At 39.5% G+C, this 19,190-nt stretch overlaps 4 protein-coding genes across 4 annotated transcripts in view; 1 reads left to right on the top strand and 3 right to left on the bottom strand.

The window, feature by feature from the left end:
* Positions 1-3,172: 3,172 nt before the first annotated feature.
* On the bottom strand, positions 3,173-4,899 carry LOC146633603 (parvalbumin beta-like). Its single transcript, XM_085351561.1, has 5 exons — positions 4,816-4,899; positions 4,268-4,334; positions 4,041-4,173; positions 3,555-3,664; positions 3,173-3,438 (listed from the first exon to the last, which is right to left on the bottom strand). The coding sequence occupies exons 2-5, from the start codon at positions 4,326-4,328 to the stop codon at positions 3,410-3,412; spliced, it is 333 nt and encodes a 110-aa protein (XP_085207687.1). The 5' UTR covers positions 4,329-4,334; positions 4,816-4,899; the 3' UTR covers positions 3,173-3,409.
* A 1,587-nt stretch (positions 4,900-6,486) lies between these two features.
* On the bottom strand, positions 6,487-8,804 carry LOC146633604 (parvalbumin beta-like). Its single transcript, XM_085351562.1, has 5 exons — positions 8,723-8,804; positions 7,854-7,922; positions 7,451-7,583; positions 7,024-7,133; positions 6,487-6,777 (listed from the first exon to the last, which is right to left on the bottom strand). The coding sequence occupies exons 2-5, from the start codon at positions 7,912-7,914 to the stop codon at positions 6,752-6,754; spliced, it is 330 nt and encodes a 109-aa protein (XP_085207688.1). The 5' UTR covers positions 7,915-7,922; positions 8,723-8,804; the 3' UTR covers positions 6,487-6,751.
* A 4,008-nt stretch (positions 8,805-12,812) lies between these two features.
* pvalb5 (parvalbumin 5) lies at positions 12,813-15,402 on the bottom strand. The gene is made up of 5 exons (XM_085352374.1): positions 15,201-15,402; positions 14,591-14,663; positions 13,540-13,672; positions 13,094-13,203; positions 12,813-12,835 (listed from the first exon to the last, which is right to left on the bottom strand). The coding sequence occupies exons 2-5, from the start codon at positions 14,649-14,651 to the stop codon at positions 12,813-12,815; spliced, it is 327 nt and encodes a 108-aa protein (XP_085208500.1). The 5' UTR covers positions 14,652-14,663; positions 15,201-15,402.
* Positions 15,403-16,366: 964 nt separating this feature from the next.
* lmtk2 (lemur tyrosine kinase 2) overlaps positions 16,367-19,190 on the top strand; it is a 34,141-nt gene continuing 31,317 nt past the window's right edge. The window contains exon 1 of the mRNA XM_085351563.1: positions 16,367-16,865. Within this exon, the coding sequence (XP_085207689.1) occupies positions 16,763-16,865 (103 nt within the window). The 5' untranslated portion in view covers positions 16,367-16,762. The remainder of the gene's footprint in view (positions 16,866-19,190) is intronic.

Consider the following 19,190-nt stretch of genomic DNA (forward strand, 5'->3'; position numbering starts at 1 on the left):
GGCAGGGATGCGCTCCCTCGCGCATCAGCTGGCGAACGCGAACAGCAGGTAAAGTTGCACTGGAGAGGTATCGCGACATGTGCGTAAAGATCGCATTTAAACATTATTTAAAAGCACGAGGGTGTGAAACTGCTGTCAAATTTGTGGCCCGTGTACTGTGTTTGGTATGACAAAGTACTCCCTCCCCCACCACCTTCTTCCAAACCCAAAGAAAAACATTTTCAGTGGAGAGCGTCGCATTCCCAACATGTGCACAAAAATGATCAGACTTTTATTTGTTCAGACCTTCTTTTTTTTTTTTTATCAAATAAATGAATAAAAACTGAGATGGAAAGGTTGATTTGGTAGATTTTTCATGTGTGGCAAATGAAAGATGTTGATTACATCAGGATGGGCAGGTAGTGATTCTCTGTGTAACATATTGTGTTCCCGTGTGTCGTATAATGCACGGGAAGTCTTAGTGTTTTTATTATATTATTTTAAATGCGTGGTGAACAAAGTTTATACACAGCATGCGCTCAGTGGCTCTTATTCACTTCTTTAGCAGCATCCTAAAAGCTTACCTCCGACGGTTTGTCACCGTCAGCCACCTAATCCAGTTGCCAACTTATTAATGGGGCCTTCTCCTCTCAACAAGTGATGTCCGACTGTCTGCAGTTAGGTTCTAGTGAAGCACAGAAAAGGTAAAGAGAAACTTAATCATCCACTGTGTGTGAAAACGAGACTCGGGACACCGGATTAAAAGCAGTGGTGCGATTTTATCAGCACCCGGTACATGATGTCATACGTCGTACTGATACCTGGCAGACTCTACAGTTACTGGGCAATTATTTATTTATTTACATTTTCTAATATTCTTTCGCGGAGCTAACACAGAGTCACAAACAAACATTTATAGGCTACTCACATTCACGCACTCATTAAATATAGCCAAAAAAAAAACGTTAATTTGCAGAAAGGCTCCAGCAGAAGGGTGGATTCGAACCAAGGACATTAGTCCTGTGAGCTAACAGTAATTTCTTTAACATCCTACTGCCCCTTGGGCGGGTCTTACGCAATGAAAGTTTACGAAACTACAAGAAAAAGAGGAAAAAATGCAATGCAAAAGGTCGGCTAAACAATGAAAACAACGTCAGTCGGTATTCGTTTTAAACGATGCTATTCTCCAATTAAGAACAAATCAAAAGTTCAATGTACGTTTCATTGCATTAAGCCAATATTTCCTTTAATTGATATATAACTGAAATATATTTATGTAGTACAATTTCACTTTCTAAAATGTGTAAATAAAAGTAGCCAGTAAATACTACAGCACTGCAACTGTAGTTGTTGCTATGTTGCCGCCCCAACCCCACTTTTTTAAATGCTTTGGCTTAGGTTGCTGAAAAAGAACGTATCCCATCTAGCGGCAGTAGGGTGGAACTACATGAACTGTGAACACTACATAGGCTGCACTTGTGTGCTCGCTGTGTGTGCAGTACGTGTTTTACTCACGGACATATACAGTAGCGGTTTTAGATACGGGCGACACGGCGGTTGCCCGGGGCGGCATCACGGGCATCGGCAAAAAAAAAAAAAAATTGCTCGTACTCATGCTGCCCCGACATCAGCCAGCGCATATTGGGAATGGCATAGGCACCGATCGGTTTTCTATCGTCCATTTGCTGGGAGTAAGGGCGCCTGCTGCTTGCGGCAGAGGGTGGAGGAGCGGGGCGGCGGGGGATTCTCTGGCTGGCTGGAGCAGCATCTAATAACCAGCTTGCAAAATAAAACAAAATAAAAACAAACCAACAAACACGAAAACACCAGCCATTATAATACAAATTTATAATTTGCAACGATGTTTTTTCGAAATTCTATACACGAAAAGTGAGCGCGAGAGCCCTCGATGCGCCTGCTCGCTGCTGAAGTCAAAGTAAACTTTATTGTCATCTCCGCTACATACAGTCCAGTATATAGAGAAACGAGGCTCCAGTTACAGCAGTGCAAGTAAACAAACAATAAATATAAGAAGAGTAAGAAAATAAATATACACTTTAGGACCAGGGGTAAAGGGATCAATAACAATTTAAAATTTATAATTTACAGTTTGATGATTTAAAGTCTCACACACAACCTGCCGAAAGGGGTGGGGGGCCGGCTGCTTCCAAATAGAGCACATTTCATTCATAATGATGTAAATCCAAGCCCATCATGTATTCATGACTTGAATTCTGGGTTGTGCGAAATCCCAGAAATACACCTTAGACAAAGTGAATCTGTGAACTAAGGTGTAGGTCTATTAGATTATGTTGTGGTGATCCTCGGGTTGGGGGATGGGTGTTCATACTGGAGTGCAAAATTAAAACCGATGGAAGATGGACAAGAAAAGTTCAAAGCCATCAGGTGCTCAGTTTAGAAAAAGAGAAAAGAGGAGGAGGAGAAACGAGCAAAAGATATAGGTAAGCAGATGTGTCATTGGATAATGGCAGGTCATCCGTTACTTAGAGGAAGAACCTTATATATATATATAGTATATACATTGGGTGAATGTGCAGTAGTAGCAGCAAGCAGGTGAATTCTGTACATTAATATGAATAGACATCTGACTATTTTACAGAATAGACAATATAAACATATTTAAAATTAAAGGAATTTGAAATGTACATTGTGCCTGGATTTAAGAGTGTCTGGAAGAGAGTCCTGTCTCAGTCAATTATAGATGATGTGAGAGGGTGGGTGTGTGTGTGTTTAGGGCCCGGATGGCTTGGGGATAGAAGGTGGTTGTCCTGGCACCATGATGCCAGATTCTTCACTTCGTCCATGTAGGCCGCCTTTATTAATCCCTAAGGAAATTATGTGGGTTACAGTTGCTCCAAGAAGAAATGTTAAAAAATTAGTAACAGTAACAGACTAAACTCCAAACAATACATTATGTTACAGATTTTAATATTAATTAGTCATTGTCAGTTGTTGATTTGTCCTGTTCTCATTGTATGACAAATTATGATGGCTGTTTGGTAGCCGTTTGCATACTATGCATACTCTCTCTCTCTCTTCATATGTGTGTGTGTTGGGTGGGTGGGTGGGTGGGGGGGGGGGGGGGGGGCAGAGGGAGTGTTCGCCAGGGCGCCAAACAGGCTAGGACCGCCACTGGATATATAATAATAATAATGGGAAGAGGAAACAATAACACCGTAGCAAAAGAATATTTATTCTTTTTGATCGATCGTTCCTGGAAAGAGCATCATCAAAGATTTTACAATAAGCAAAATTCGTATTTAAGACATGAACACAACCGAGCGGCATTTTCATCATTTTGGACAGGTGTTGCATAGAAGAAAACGTCTTTTAAGCAAATGTATAAAAATTAGGGTGACGAGATGGAGTTCGCTGTGGTCATTGTTGTTCCATCCATCACTTGGCACCATTATTTTGTCTTAACCATGACAACGAACTCTGCAAAAAGACAGAAGGAAAAACACCTGTGACATATCCGTTAGCAGGAAAAACAAAACATCCAAAGAGGAATTTCACTGTGGTGCACGTGAATTTTTTTAATTTATTTTTTATACCATCAGCGCCAATCTTGCCGTCACCGTCGGTGTCACCGGCACCGAGGAAAGCCTTGGTCTCGGCGTCGTTCAGGACGCGTGCACCTGCCTTGAAGTTCTGGAGGAACAGCCTGCAGACAGAGGTGAGCAGTGAGTTCACAGACCCAAGTTCTCATTGGCTAAGACATGCAATCTGACTGCAGAGAGTACAGTTTGGATACAAGTCAACTAAGGCATAAAAAAGCTGTTTTCTTTAGCTAAATAAATAAAATCAAAGCAAAATATTCATTCAAAAAAAACGACCCATACCTAACCGAAATATATCATTCTGGTTATATAAAACCAGTGCATGGGTTAAATATGGCTACACATAGCTTACTGTAGTCTACTGTTAGTGGCTGAATGGTTTTGTGCTTACAGCCTCCTGCCACTCATTATGATGCATCCAAGGTCAAATCAACAACAACAGCAAAACCCTAACAACGCCTTTTGTATGAACTTTCTTACTTAAGCTCGTCCTCCTCAATGAAACCGCTCTTGTCCTGGTCAATGATGGCGAAGGCCTTCTTGATGTCATCTGCGGACTTGTCATGAAGGCCGCAGGACTTGAAGAACTTCTTGTGGTCGAATGTGCCGCCGTCTGAAAGTAGCGCAGGTTGTTACTGAAATTCGCACAAAGCAAGCGCAGCTGAACAAAAAAGAAGGTGAGTTGTGATCGCAGATGAGGGAATCACCTTTGCACGCATTCAGGGCTGCAGTGACGTTAGCCTCAACTAGTACACCTCCGAATGCCATTGTGAACTGGGAAAATAAAAATAAAATCCATTATTAAGCTTTTAAAGTTGGGCTTAATGTCCATAGGTGACCATCCCAGGTTATTATTATTATTTTATTATTATTAATAATATTATTATCTTTTAGAACATTGGCAGCATCTGAAGAATCACACATCTGTAAGTTTGCTTCTTGCCAAAAATAATCTGAGCCACTCCAAATATGAAAGGGCAAATTATTCATTGCGCCTCTTTCTGAAGCTGCAACTCTAAAGATGCGAGTACGTCTGATCAGTAATCCATGTGGCCAACGATGATGACGCTCCGGCAAGAAAGCGCAAAACTCATCTCCTTCTTCTGATGCTGCCTCGCAGTAAGGAGTCCCGATTTAAAGCGTAATTAACAATAAATTTAAAAAGTAAAAAAATAAATAAATGTAGTGTTTTCTCAAAGATGCCAGGTGATGATGTGGCTCCCGGGTTTCCCTTCTCCTTTCCATTCAAACTCACCTCTTGTGTCTTTGCTTTGTAGGCTACGAATGACACAGACAAGACCCGAGTCGACTGCAGTGACCATCACGGCGCTCCAGGTGAGCTTTTATATGATCACGCCATCGAAATCTGAAGCATAAGATAACTGACACCGAGAAGGGGGATGCGAAAATGCGTCCCCTTAGCCAGAGAGCCGTCTATTTTAAGTTTCACAAATGAAGACGCTTAAAAGGTGCGTTTGAAGAAGTCTTTCATGTCCACTCAAAGCTAAGAATAGGCCCCAGCACTGCTGAGGAGGACGAATTGGAAGTGCTGCGGGCGGGGGCGGGGGACTGAGCATGCATGCATTAGAGCTGGCGTAAGTTGTACTAACTGGTTGTTTCTCCTCTTTTTGACGATTTAGAAGGCGTGGACTATTCACTGCAACAGTATGTGAAATATATTTGGCGACTTTGAGGGAAATTGTGGTTTTGATTTCTTAGCTGGAACAATGAAGGGTACTTCGTAAGATATATATGTATTTCACTCCTTTCAGATTCGCACAGATAGTCTGCCTGCCTAGCACATTGCTAAATACTTTTTAAAAACCCGTCTTACTTGTGCCGCATACGAATTCCAAATATCAGCCACGCCCGGTTTTACTGTCAAGTCCTTTTTGTTCCAAATATTTGTAAAAAGATTTATTAAATAACCAAATGAATTCAAGGGGACTCTCTGACTTTAGAAATATTCTTAAGTTTTCCTTAAAAATTCCATCTGCCATGTGTGATTACGATAGATATTCTAAACCCCTAAAGGCACAAGGGCATGCTCATGCTTTTAGACAAAGCATTAAAAATCAAAATGGGCAAAAAAAAAAAGATAATCACAGTCAGCTACTCTTGCTGAAAGAATGTGTTTGACCTGTAGGAGGCAGCAAAGTTCTGTGGCGCAAGCCTGGCAATTGTGAGGAAACGGCAGACTGCTATCACTCAGACTATTTCTGATTCCCCTGCTGTTAGACAATAATAACCTTATGGCGTCATCTGATAGGCTTGAGGTTTACATAATGCTGAATTCTTAGCTTACATTGGGATCGTAATTTGACTTTAATATGGAAACTGAGCTGTTCAAAATTCCATTCCAGGCTTATGCATATAGAATATTTTCTTCCTCAAAATGAGGTACACACCAGGTGCTGATAGAAGTTAAATAATGTATTAAAGACCTTCGGCTGATGTAGATGTGCAACTGTACAGTGGGTTCAGTGTGTTAAAAGTTCCTGCTGATGCAACAGTGACTGTTAATAGAACTCCTGTTGCCACAGCACATCATTTAATTGACTATGCAGCAGTTGGTGGAGGAGGAGACCTTGGAAGAGACAGCGTGGCAGCTATCCATTGCAAACCTCCCTAAGATCCCAGAAGCATGTGAGCAAAGCCCCATGGGCCCATTCCCACAGCATTTCCCAGTCCATGGCCAGAGTCCAGCCACACTCCACTATCTCATTAACCAATTATCCAAACAAGTGCTGGGCATGTTGTTTAGACCGTCACTCAACACCTCTGGAGTATTCAAACACCCTGGCAAATCAACAACTAATTTGAAACGGCCACTTCCTCAAACCATTGTGTTGGCATAGCTACGTCTGTGTGAATAGAGAGGGTTTTGGTTGACCATGCAAAAAACGACTGACCTGAACGAGATGACTTTACACCAAAAGAGTATTTATTCCTGGTTTTTCACTCTTCCTCAAAAAGTGCAGATGATGTTGTACAGTTTGCACAAGTCATTTTTTCAGAACATTTAACACATCTGAATAACAGTATCAGTAAAATATGTGCTCCATGTTGAGAAACAGTCCACAGGCAACTCATAAATAAGGTATAAAAAATATTCTTTCAGCTGATGATTAGTGAATCTTGCAAGGAGTTCACAGTTCCATGAAAAGAAATGGATCTTGGTCAATGGAAATTTATGCCTTTACAAGGGCAGCAAACTCTGTGAAAGTAGAATAGAACTGCCATTAGTATTGGGAACAAAGTGGATTCAGGTTAGTGGTATAGTTTAAACTGACAGGAGCCATTCTCTGACTAAGGGTATGTCAATGGATGTTAAAAAAAATTAAGCTTGTTTCTAACATCTGATTCATGTAGGCTCTGCGGGTAACACTTCATATATATGATGTGTTCTGCTAAACTGAAAGATCTGTAGGAAAGTGCACCATGCTCCACAAAGAACCCTCACCATCAATTCCGATCTTGCCATCACCATCACTGTCACCAGCGGAGAGGAAAGCCTTGGTCTCCTTGTCAGTGAGTGCTCTGGCACTAGCAGAGAAGTTCTGCAGGAACAGCCTGGCGTGTGGACAATAAAAAGCAGCAGTTATTATTTATTATTTTCTTGTGAACCCTTTGGTTTTCTATGTTTTCATGTGTGAGATTTTAAGACTTAAATTGATGTGTCAACCAAATGATCCATAAGAAAGTCATCAACAGCTTCTTTTTGGGGGCTTCCTTAGCAATAGTTACTATATTATTTGGCTTGTAGACTAAAGCCCAAGTCTATAAATAAATGACACAAATCACACTGATAAGATCGTGAATACTCTGGACCACTTAGGCTTGCAAGTATGAGATGCCAGCATTAAGTGTGAACTGCTGGAATTACTTACTTCAGCTCATCCTCCTCAATGAAGCCGCTGTTGTCCTGGTCAATGATTTTGAAGGCGTTCTTCACATCATCGGCAGTTTTTGCAGCCAGGCCGCTGGCCTTGAAGAACTTCTTGTAGTCGAAGGAGTCAGCAGCTAGAACACACATTTTAACTCAATTAGCGCCCAGCAAGTCTGCGCAAGCACAAGTCAGGACTTCATTGTTGATGCAATACGATAACTGTGACTGTTTATACGACACAATGTGAAACTGAGACTTTACTGCTTTCTGACTGAAGCCAAGTTGCATCACTTGTTGGTGTTTTGAATCAAATAGCAGTAAAATGTTCAACAAAGTTACATGAATAATGAAAAACTAGAACAGCTTGTTCACTGTCTGATGAAATAATGATAATGAATGCTCACCTGCGCAGCCATCCAGAGCTGCTTTCACTTCAGCATCCTTGAGGACACCAGCAAAGGCCATTTTTTAATCTTAGAGAGGGAAAAAAGACAAGATAACTGGATTAGTATGGTCATTATAAGTCCTATGCAGTGGTCATACTATTGGATTATAGATCATTTTTCAATTCTCCAACTTAACTGGACAATTTGACCTATTTTGTTTTGACTACATTACAGTGAACCTAACTATATGATGTGAGTAATCATAAATAAAACACAGGAAGGGTCAAATCAGACATTAGTGGTCAAAAGCTTAAACAAGGATTAATCCACAATAAAGCAAAGCCCCCTTTTACTTTATGTTGGTCACGAATCAACTCTTTTCCTTAATCCAAAGTCTACCATGCAGCTCTACCCGTCCCGATTAATATAAACAACTACTCTTAAGAGCTGCTCTTCGCCTCCGGATGTTTAATCACAACACGGCACTGACTGTGTATCCCAAAGCGTTTTGCTGCTATGGCACGAAATAGATGATGCTTCCACCGAGAGACCAAATCACGGCAACATGAATCACTGACACAAAAAAACAAAGCACCAGTGACGTCAAGCGCGCCAATAACCCTAGGTGTGTTATCATAGCATTTCTTTTATCCCGTTAAAAGAGATAATGTAAATAACAATATTCATCCACAAACGGCGCTCTTCTGAAATCTTTTGGCCTCCTTTGCGCGCTAATTGAATTATCCTGTGGTCCATGAAGTTGTTGGCTATGTTTGTTCCAATTCTCTCTATAGTTTATAGTCCACGTGGATCTCCTTGTCTGAATCCCCTTTTCCCCCTTCCAGTGTAGAAGTCGGTGTGGCGTTCGTCCGCATCCCCGCACTCACCTTTGCGCTGAGTTGAGGCGAGTGAAAACCTAGGCGGACTCGAGTGAATGCCACGAATCCCCTTTCCCTCTCTCTTATATATCCTTGAGCAACACCATTTACAGACCTTTGAGTCCCAGTATCAGGTACCAAGATCCATGGGTTTCGAAAAAATGTGTCTAGTAGTCCAGACCTATTTTTAGGTGAACAAATGAGGATGCTACCATGTGTGAGTGAGGCCTATAGCTAGACATGTGTAACTCGAGCATGCCCGCTGCTACCCGACTTCACTGGTCATGTTGCACCTATATGATTTATTGCCAGCATGCTGATTTTGATTCAGAACGTTTCCTCTACGAGCTTAAATTAAAGGAACTGATACATGTGAGGGTGCAGGTCATCCTTATTTTGATTTGTGAGAACCATGTAAAGGAACACCAGCCAATTCAACTTCCTACTTTAAACAGGATAACCTTTATTAACGTCACTATAAGCCTTCACTATGAAGAGAAGACCACTGGAAAGGACTGCCTTTTAAAACACCTTTATTTTTGATTTCCATGTCAATATGATCACAGAGCCATTTTCTCCTATGCCTTTTAGACTTCTGATAGTGTTTATTTCTACCGTGTTTTCTCTGGCATCATATACTCCAATCACATGCTATATAAACCCACAGTGAGTCCATACAGTCCATTAACAGAGCTGTTTTATGATAAATCTTTCCAGCAATATTTAATACTCGTGGTTGTAGAGTGGCTGTGGCTCTTGGGCGACTTATAACTAGATTTACACAAATTCCAGGTTATTTTACATAAATGCAATCTTTTTTCCTTATATTATTAAGAGTTTCTTATTTATTGGTGTCAGGCTTTCTATTCTTGCCTCTGAAGTTGCAACACCAGGCAAGATGGTCTCAGATGATAGACATGTGCAGCTTCTGCCTATATGCTGTCCTGTAACATTAACTAGCTATACCTAGTGTATAAGCTACAGCACAGTATACACAAGGTTCATCTGAACTCTTCACGAAGTGTTGAGTTTCAAACTAAACCACCACCTTATCAGGGTTGAGACTTTGAGGCCTATTTTTTTACATGCTGTATGATTGCAAGCATGACAGTTTTCCATGCTATCCTCAGTAGTCACACCAGCATGTGTCTGTGAATAACATCCTTATAAAGCTTAAACCAAAGACTGCTGATCTCAGTCTGGTAGTTCTGTGTAGTCAGTCTTTCTTTTCTTTTCTTTCTGTCTGGTCAAACTGAACTCGTGCTAGTGAGTCTACAGCAGTGACTCAAAATGAGGATATTCTTAACTGTCAGAACCATGGTAGTGGTCTTTGGTTAGATCCCAGTTTTAGGCAAGCAGTTTTAAGTAAAAGCATTGGAAGAAGCAACTTTATCATAAATATTTCATGTTTAATGGAAATACTGGATATCAGTTTAATAAAGTAAAACAGTGGCTCTCTCAGAACCTGCATTATACACACTATTAGGCACACCTTGCTAATACTGGGTTGGACTGCAGAGATATTGGTCCATATTGATATGATAGCATTGCACAGCTGCTGCACATTTGTCTGTTTCACATCCATGATGCAATTCTCTTCATTCACCTTTTTGGATTTTCTCTAAATCTCAATGGGGATGCGGTGACCATTTGAGTAGAGTGAAATCATTGTCATGTTAAAGGAGCCAGTTTCAGATGACAGCAACAGTACTGGCAAGCAGGCTGTGGTGTTTCAACTGATCCTCAGAAAATATCCCCCACAGATTTACACCACCACAACCACTGCTACAAGGAAGGATGGATTCATGTTTTCGTGGCTAATGCCAAATTCTGACAGTATACCATCTAAATGTTACGACACAACTCATCAGACTAGGCAACCTTTTTCCAAACTTCTGTTGTCCAGTTTTGGTAAGCCTGTGTGAATCGTAGCCTCAGTTTCCTGTTTTAGGTGACAGGAGCGGCTCCTCTGTGGTCTTCTGCTTCATCTGCTTCAAGGTTTATGTTCAGAGATGCTCTTCTGCATACTCTGCTGTAGGTTTTTCTGTTGCCTTGCTATCAACTTAAAGCAGTTTGGTCATTTTCCTCTGAAGTCTGACATCAATAAAGCATTTTTACCCAGAGAAGCGCTGCTCACTGGATATTTTTTAGGTCCATGCTCTGTAAAGTCTAGAGATTGTTGCATGGTAAAGTAGATCAGCAGTAGAATTGTTATTTTTAAATATTTTTTTCATTTTCATTTTGGTTTGACTTTTTATTTTTAATTCTGTTTAGTCTAACTTACTGCCCAGATTTGTTTCCCCTTTGAGTTGTTTTTTATTTGAAGATTTTTTTGTTTTTGTTTAGTTTTTTTTATTAGTTTCAATGTTAGTTCTAGATAGTTTCATATTTTTAGTTGATCTTAGTTAGTTTTCCAAATTCACAAAATAACTTAGAATGATTAATTTTCAACCTATGGCAGTTTCAAAAGTTTTGCCTTTTATTTTTCTCAACTAGTTCCCCTCTTGCAAAACACTTAGCCCTATACTGTTTGGATCAAATAATATAATGGTGACAAATTCACCCTCTCAAGCAGCAGGTAGCTGGTTTGATTCCGACCAGAGACACATAAACCTCTTTGGGATTGTGACAGGGTGTCCGGCATCAAACTGCAAACTCAAACATGCAGAGCGACCCTTTGTGATGAGGGAGACAGCAGAATAAGAACCCTAAATTTCATATATTTCATTTCAATTTTAACCTGAAATTTGGTTACTTTTCTCAAAGTGATCCAAAATATATAAAAATAAAAATGTTTAAAATTGTATGTTGTTCATGGAACATGGGGAAGCTCTAAACAGTATAAATGTGTATAAGGTGCACAAAAGGATGAGAGATGGTGCTCGGTCACAGGATGTGAACTAGAGGAGTGGGGTTTCTGAGCGTTAGTACTATCAGCTTACAGCACGAAGGTTCCTGGTTGAAATCCTGTCTGCAAAGTTTGCATGTTTGACCAACTCCATTGCAATTGGGAGGGGCTGTCTCCTACAGTTCAAATTACTTTGAGCAGTCAGTAAGGCCAGAAAAGTGCTATTTGAATCCAAATACATTGTGTAACTGCCCCTTGTTGGTTGTGCTTCAAGTATCCAGAATGTAAGAAAATAATGAAAATAATTATTCATTATTTTCATTATTCTCATAATCACATTAGAATGCAGCAAACTGAGATTAAAACACAGATCAGAAGAGGGTTGGAGAGTCATAAGATTATAAAGTCATAAAGAGCAAATCCTCCACACACAACATTTCCTTCCACTGCTTTAAATGCACAGGCTAGTTTGCAATACGCAAGTTTTGTGCTCTAAGTGATAATTAATATTGAACTAATGTTGATTAGTAATTGTAAGATATATATATATATATATATATCATATTATAAATCCCAAGAGTTCAGATATTTTGCCATTTTCACTTTTAATAAAGCATAAAACATAATAAAGCAGTGCTACATCTTCTTGACTGAGGTAAAACGCAACATGATATTTTGTGAAAATAGATGTTTTTTTTCTTCTTCTTCTCCCTGACCTCTGAAATATTACCAATTTAGTATTATTTATTAAAGCATTAACATAACAGCAGAATGCAATTCATACATTCTAAATAGATTGTTGTAGATAATTATTATGAAGCAATTTTTGACTCAGTTCTAAACCTGACCTGAGCTATGTGAAGTCATTGAATATGAATGAATAGTATGTAATGCTTAATGCATCTATTTGCATCTATTTAAGTTTACATGTATATATATATATATATATATATATATATATAAAAAAGACAAGCAAAGAGTAAGTTTACTTCTTTAATTGTTCACATTTATTGATTCAAGGTACCTGATTGATTAAACACAAACATGTTTAACATCCAACTTTGGTCATCTGTCTACTAAACATCTTATACACGTTGCATCACATGAACAGGGAGAGCAGCAGGCAGGTACAGATTTTGTGAGGTTTTTGGTCTTTGCATGAAACAATCCAGAAAGTCAAGATCTCCATTGCAAATCCATTATTCAGAACAAGGGTAGACAGCCTCGGTCGTATGTGTATGTAGTTTCTCTTTACTTCAGGAGATCACAGAACTCTGTGTGGGGGAAAAACAGAGACAGCCAAAAGTTGAATTGTGGTTGTCATGCAGCATTACAGTTAAGCAAGATGACTCAACAAACAAGAAATCTTTTGTTTTCTTTTTTTTTTAACTTGTTGGAGAGCAGAAGTTTATTTGCATCAGTTTTTTTTAAAGACTAGAATTTCAGCACTAAGTGGTGGACAGCTCCTCAGCACAAATTGCTCTGATTTCACATCTGCTAACAGCTCTTCTAGATGTTTTACAAACACTCACCTTCTATTCCAATCTTGCCATCACCGTCTTTATCCCCAGATGCCATCAGAGCTTTGGTTTCAGCCACAGTCAGCTCTCTGGCCCCCGGAGAGAAATTCTGAAGAAATAGTCTGAAGGGTAGACATAAAAAAAAAAAAAACATAGAAGCAGTAAGTTCAGACTGTATCTCTGCTGATGCCTTTTCTTCACCTCTAAGCCTTTTTCAGTTGTCCCTGTCCTCCTCACTCACTCAATTCATGTATCAGTCAATTCATGCAAAGCGGAAAGGCTGCTCCATTCATACAGTGACCTCTGCCTGAGGCCCATCATGAGGGACAGTTACGACAAACTGCAGATGTAACACACATGCACAAACAAACACACACACTCCATCTGTACCACCATGTGCTCCTGCTCAAGTCTTTCAGCCACACACACACGTACACACACATGCACTCCATCCTTACTTGAGCTCCTCCTCTTCGATGTATCCACTCTTGTCTTGGTCCAGGACTGTAAACACTTTTCTCCTGTCTGCTTCAGATAAGCCAGTCAGTCCAACTTGTTCAAAGAATGACTTGAAGTTGAATGTGCCTGGAGCTACGTTGGACCACGTACACACACACAGACACACACACCAAACACACATAGTTGAGAGAGGAAGAGAAACAGACACATGGGAATAAGAGGTCAATCACACAATGACAAGAAAGAAAGAAAGAACGACGGGAGACTGAATAGACATGTCGCATTAACTCATTCGCTCAGATGACTTTCATTCTTCAACCAATGACATTTACCAATATACACCCTGTGGCACATCACCGTCTTATACCATTACAGGCTATGTCATTATGCCATTAAAGCAGGCAAAGCACAATGAATATGGCCCATAGGTCTAATGCAAATGTTAAAAGCCTTTTATTTACAGTCATAGTGGAATTCTTCTGGTACAAGCTACCTTCAAATAATTTCAAAGGACTTTTCTGAAAAAGACTTGCACACACTGCAGTGGAGTTTAAAACTTCTGATTAATAAAACAAAAATCTTCTTAATGCTATTTTGCCTAAAACATTACTAACAGGCGGGTTTGGTTGAATTAAGGGTATGAAAGCACTGACATTTGATTTTCATCAGATCAGTCGAGCTTTGTCTGCCTCGTCATGAGGACATAATTTCTAGAGATAAATATTTAAGTAATTTTGGATGTGAGGACTTTACAGCTTGTGTGATTTGGTGTTCTATGTGTTAATGCTCAACACAACCACTTTGGAAACTACTCTCCTGCCACATGGCTGCCTGGTTACCTGCAGGTACCCTGTCCCCACTGTGAAAATCACATGATACAGATATGCCCTGTGGGAGTGGGTTTAATAAGCACCTCTGTGTGTGCTGTGTATATGTGAATGGACCTATATTCCCTTGCTGTAAAGTACGTGTTCTTATGTTCACAGTTAGATGCTTGCAAAGTGTGTATTTTTCTTGGATGTAAGTTTTAGTGTGCGCTGTCTGACTCACCTTGACAAGCCTGGACTGCAGCCTGTATGTCCTCGTTGCTCAACATCCCTGCAAATGCCATGGTCCTCTGTGGCTGCCTGAGGGATACACATACACATGCATGGAAGAAATGCAAAGTGACACTAAATTGAACTGCTGAGGGCGTTTTCTGCTGCCAGATAGCTGCAACTGTCAAAGAAAAGCAGGACTTGTGGATAGGTTAAGCATTATCATCACCTACGTGGGCATTTTTCTGATCAGCACAGTCAAAAAGAGAGCTGAGTGGGACCTTTTATCAGCAGGGCAGGGCTGTACCATTTTAACAATAAAGTAAAATTATTATAGCTATAAACAGCATAGGCTCCACAGTAGGAAAAATGTTCATTGTGTGGTATCATTTTAGCATCGTATGTGAATTGGATTATGGTTTTCTAATGTTAAACACATTCATTTTTCCACAAAGGAAGTTGCAGGTAACTGAAAAGGTAATCACAAATAGGTCCGAACATTTTATTTTTTTTGTCTTCCTACATTTAAACATTTATATCCCCCCTCTCTTAAAGCTAGAGGACTAAAGATTCACAAAACAGTGACACACAGCTATCAGCGCACAAAGAATTTGCAGAAAAACTGCACTTGAATTTGCAGAAAAAGTGGTACTCACCGTGCTTCGGGTGAGGTTTGGAGATCTCCGTTGCTCTTGCTTTGTGCTTGTAAGCCACCAACACTCTCTTACAGCTTCGTGATCCTGAGTGCAAGAAGCAACCTGACGTATCTGTCCTCAAACCAAGGGAGATTTCCTTCACGCCACCGACTGCCTCCTCCCCCTTCATCAGTTAATCAGAGCAGATAATTTTCCCATTCATACTGTTTTGTGAACTTGCATCCATGACCAAAGCACAGTAAGAACATATTCACATCCCAACACATCTGATCCTCATAAACATGCATTTTTCTGCAATTTATCTATTTTACTACCACAGTTGCTATGTTGGTGCTGTAGTATTGTAGTACATTTGTAGGGAAATTAATAAGGATTATACAATCAGGTACACTCAAGTGAAAATGGTAGTTGTCCTTGATTTTATTACACCTATGTGGCAAGTTTTAAAACATGCAATGAAGTCAGTCTTAACAGAGCATGTGATTTTTATGCGTTCTTGAGCACAACATGCTGAATTAAAAAAAATGAATTAAAATACAGGCGAGATTGTATTACAAATAATTTCATACCAGTATTCCAAGTAATACGCAAAATAACATATATAACCCATCCTATGGATTACATAGGAATTACAGGTTTACAGCAATATCTACATGCATTTAGTCTTGATGCCGTTTTGGGGACAGATTTTTTTTAGGCTATTTCTATGTTTGGTTTTCCATGTAAATCTAACAACGAGCCATATTTATATGAAATTCATACTCACAATAAAACAAAAACAACGAATAAAACCACACATACCCATAATAAAGGTCCTAAAGGTAGCATCACTCGTCAAATACATTCATAAATTTTTGTAGTTTATAACTTGCCGTAAACACAGATATAAACATTTTATATAGAGAGGTCTTCTTTCATAACCACTTTTACGTGCCTCACATGGTTGGCGACTGACTGAATGCAGAAAGCTTTCTTCAGCTTTGATACAAATCACTGGATTTAACTGACTGAGAATAAAGCTCGAACCCGATTGGCTGTGGGAGTTCAACGCGACGGAATTGTCCCTTGTAATTGGTTTAGGCTGCTGTCAATTCCTTGAAGTTTCACGGCCCACTTTCAGTGACGTCACGGTGTACAGGAACATGGCGCTTTGGAGGAGAGGTTCTTCATGATAGTCAGGGGCTATAACGATTGAAATTCCCATTGTTGTGTTCATTTAGACAACACTAAAGTACAGACACTAAATATGAGAGGCCGCGAAAGGTGACCGCCCCCTCTGTCTCCATGGATACCCGACCACTGCGTGTGGTAGCGGCGTTTGCTGTCGTCAGCTGAAACTCTTAGCATCGATAGCTAAAGCTAGTTAGCTGGCGAATAGCCAGACGCAAAAACAGACAAAATGTGCTCGTTTATGTAGCCTAGACTAACGCGAAGCTGCTATTCAATGTTTAAAACACTTAAGCCTTTTTTTAAAATCAGCCATTTATTTGATTTCACGTAGCTAACATTTTGTTAGCTAAGCTATAAGGATGGAGAACCGCCGTGTATATGTTTTGTTGCTGAGCTTTGGGATTTTTCTATCGGCTTTGGGACTGTCTGAAGGCGCCCCTCTTCAGTATGGTCAGAAATCAGGTAAGGCAACCGATTCACAGGTAAAGTGTGTTGTGTTTGTCCACATGAGAGGATGTTTTGCTGAAATTGGTAGCTGGTGCTAATACGAAGCTAAAAGCTAACAACACACTAGCTTGAACTGTATTTCCGGTTATCCAGACAGGAGTGTTTTCAATGGACGGGTTGTCATACTTGTTTGTTTGGTTGATCACAGAGTTATCAGAATATCGGTTCTGGTCTTTCCGTAGTTTGTTTAATAATGATGAATAACTGCAGGTCATTGTCACGACTCGGCCAAATGGCACAGTGATCAACACAGACGTTTCCTTTAACTATTCTCGGAAAAACACTAATTTATTGCTGCAGGTTTATTTCTGATTAATATTTAACAGCAGAAACCAGTGATGTGTGTGTTGTTGCTTCCTGGTACATAGATGTTAACCTTTTACTGGGATTGGTCTAGGTGTTGATGTAAACAAGTTTAAGGCACAACAAGGTGGATGGTGGCCTACCCGCATGGAAATAATGTTTCTGGTTCTAAAGTGAACCTTGATTAACTTGCTTCGATGACTACAGTGTAATATTTCACCCAAATAAAGAGTCCTGTTATGGTTGGGGCCTCATGAATTGTATGTGTTCTTTGAAGAAAAGTTGCTATCTTATTAAAAAATTAAAAACACTTAATGTAGTAATTAAGAGAGTCTCCTGTTCAGGACACAGCTGTAAAAACGGAAGAAAACTGTGTTATTAGGTTACTAATGTGACTATTTCATATTTGCACAGTCACAAATCACCAAAGAAATACAAATGTGAAACAATCATCTTCTTAAATAATCAGTTGAGATGGAATATTCAAGATTCCATAATACTTTGAGCAGTCATTAAACGTTACAGTGCTATGAAAAAAATATTTGCCCCCTTCCTGATTTGTTTTTTCTTTTTGCATATTTTTCACACTTAAATGTTTCAGGTCACCAAATAAAATAACTGAAATAAATAGAAAATATTTTGCAATTGTTAAATTTGGTTTTTCATTTATTAAGGGAAAAGTTTACCTAACCTACAAGGAGCTATGTGAAAAACTAATTGTCCCCCAAACCTTATAACTGGCTGTGTCACTTTTGGCAGCAGAAAATTAAATAACTGGCAATGAGTTTTTAGCATTGTTGTGGAAATTTGGCCCACTCTTTGCTAAATTGTTTTAATTCAGCTACATTAGAAGGTCTTTGAGCATGAACAGCCTGTTTAAGGTCATGCAAATGGCTCTCAATCAGTTTTAAATCTGGACTTTAAATAGGTTACTCCAAAACCATCACCACCTCCTTTTTTTTTCTTGAACTATTCAGAGGTGGACTTGCTGATGTGTTTGAGGTCTTTGTCCCGTCTAAAGTGTGCTTGAGCTTCAGGGCACATATTGTAGGCCAAATTCATGCTTGCATCAATCACAGCAAACTGCCCTGAAACAGCAAACCAGCCCTAGACCATCACACTACAACCACCATGTTTGAGTCTTAGTATAATGTTTTTTTTATGAAATGCTGTGTTTGATTTACACCAGATGTTACAGGATGCAAAATTTTCAAAAACATCACCTTCTTTTTGGCAAATGTGAAATAATCTTTTGTTTTATTTTTGGTCAGCAATGGTTTTTGCCTCAGAACTCTTTCATGCATGCCATTTGTGCCCATTCTCTTTCTTATTGTTGAATCATGAACTCGAACCTTAGCTGAGCCAAGTGAAGCCTGCACTTTTTTAGATGTTGTTCTAGGTTTTTTTGTAACCTACTGGATGAGTTGTTGATGCGCTCTTGCACTAATTTTGGTAGGCTGGACACTCATCAAAAGGTTCACCACCATTCCAAGTTTTCCATTTGTGGATAATGGCTCTCACCATAGTTCACTGGAGTCCAAAACATTAGAAATGGCTTTCTAACCCTTCCTGATAAATGTCAGTGTTTTGTGTCTCATCTGTTGTTGAGCTTCTTTAGATCTTTGCTTGATGTGTTACATTTTGAGATCTTTTAACCTACTTCATGTTGTCAGACAGGTTTTGTTTAAGTGATTTCATTCAACAGGTCTGGCAGTAATCAGGCCTGGGTGTGGCTAATGAAATTGAACATGGCTATCTGAAGAAAAAAATGTGGTTAGTCACAGATATGGTTTTTTTTTTCTTTCACATAGGGCCAAGTAAACCTGGATAGTTTTATTGCCTTAATAACAAAAAAAATCATAATTTAAAAACTGTATTTTGAATTATCTAAGGTCATCTTTGTCTAAAATTAAAATTTGATCTGACACATGTTAATGTGAGAAATGCACCCCCCCCCCCCCCCCCCCCCCCCCAAAA

Source organism: Diplotaxodon limnothrissa, linkage group LG4, assembly GCF_057381915.1.
Source record: "Diplotaxodon limnothrissa isolate DT_005_m linkage group LG4, D_limnothrissa_male_GT1.1, whole genome shotgun sequence".
NCBI classification, from domain to species: Eukaryota; Metazoa; Chordata; class Actinopteri; order Cichliformes; family Cichlidae; genus Diplotaxodon; species Diplotaxodon limnothrissa.

Bases quoted from the DNA above. Each gene is read 5' to 3' on its own strand.
- LOC146633603 (XM_085351561.1), bottom strand. From the start codon at position 4,328: ATGGCATTCGGAGGTGTACTAGTTGAGGCTAACGTCACTGCAGCCCTG. The intron at 4,174-4,267 runs GTGATTCCCTCA...CGCTACTTTCAG, and splicing joins AGCCCTGAATGCGTGCAAAG to ACGGCGGCACATTCGACCAC. The intron at 3,439-3,554 runs GTATAAAAAATA...GTCTTTTTGCAG, and splicing joins CGGCAAGATTGGCGCTGATG to AGTTCGTTGTCATGGTTAAG.
- LOC146633604 (XM_085351562.1), bottom strand. From the start codon at position 7,914: ATGGCCTTTGCTGGTGTCCTCAAGGATGCTGAAGTGAAAGCAGCTCTG. The intron at 7,584-7,853 runs GTGAGCATTCAT...TGTGTGTTCTAG, and splicing joins AGCTCTGGATGGCTGCGCAG to CTGCTGACTCCTTCGACTAC. The intron at 7,134-7,450 runs GTAAGTAATTCC...TCCACACGCCAG, and splicing joins ATTGAGGAGGATGAGCTGAA to GCTGTTCCTGCAGAACTTCT.
- pvalb5 (XM_085352374.1), bottom strand. From the start codon at position 14,651: ATGGCATTTGCAGGGATGTTGAGCAACGAGGACATACAGGCTGCAGTC. The intron at 13,673-14,590 runs GTGAGTCAGACA...GGTCCAACGTAG, and splicing joins TGCAGTCCAGGCTTGTCAAG to CTCCAGGCACATTCAACTTC. The intron at 12,836-13,093 runs GTGAGTGTTTGT...TCCCCCACACAG, and splicing joins TGGCAAGATTGGAATAGAAG to AGTTCTGTGATCTCCTGAAG.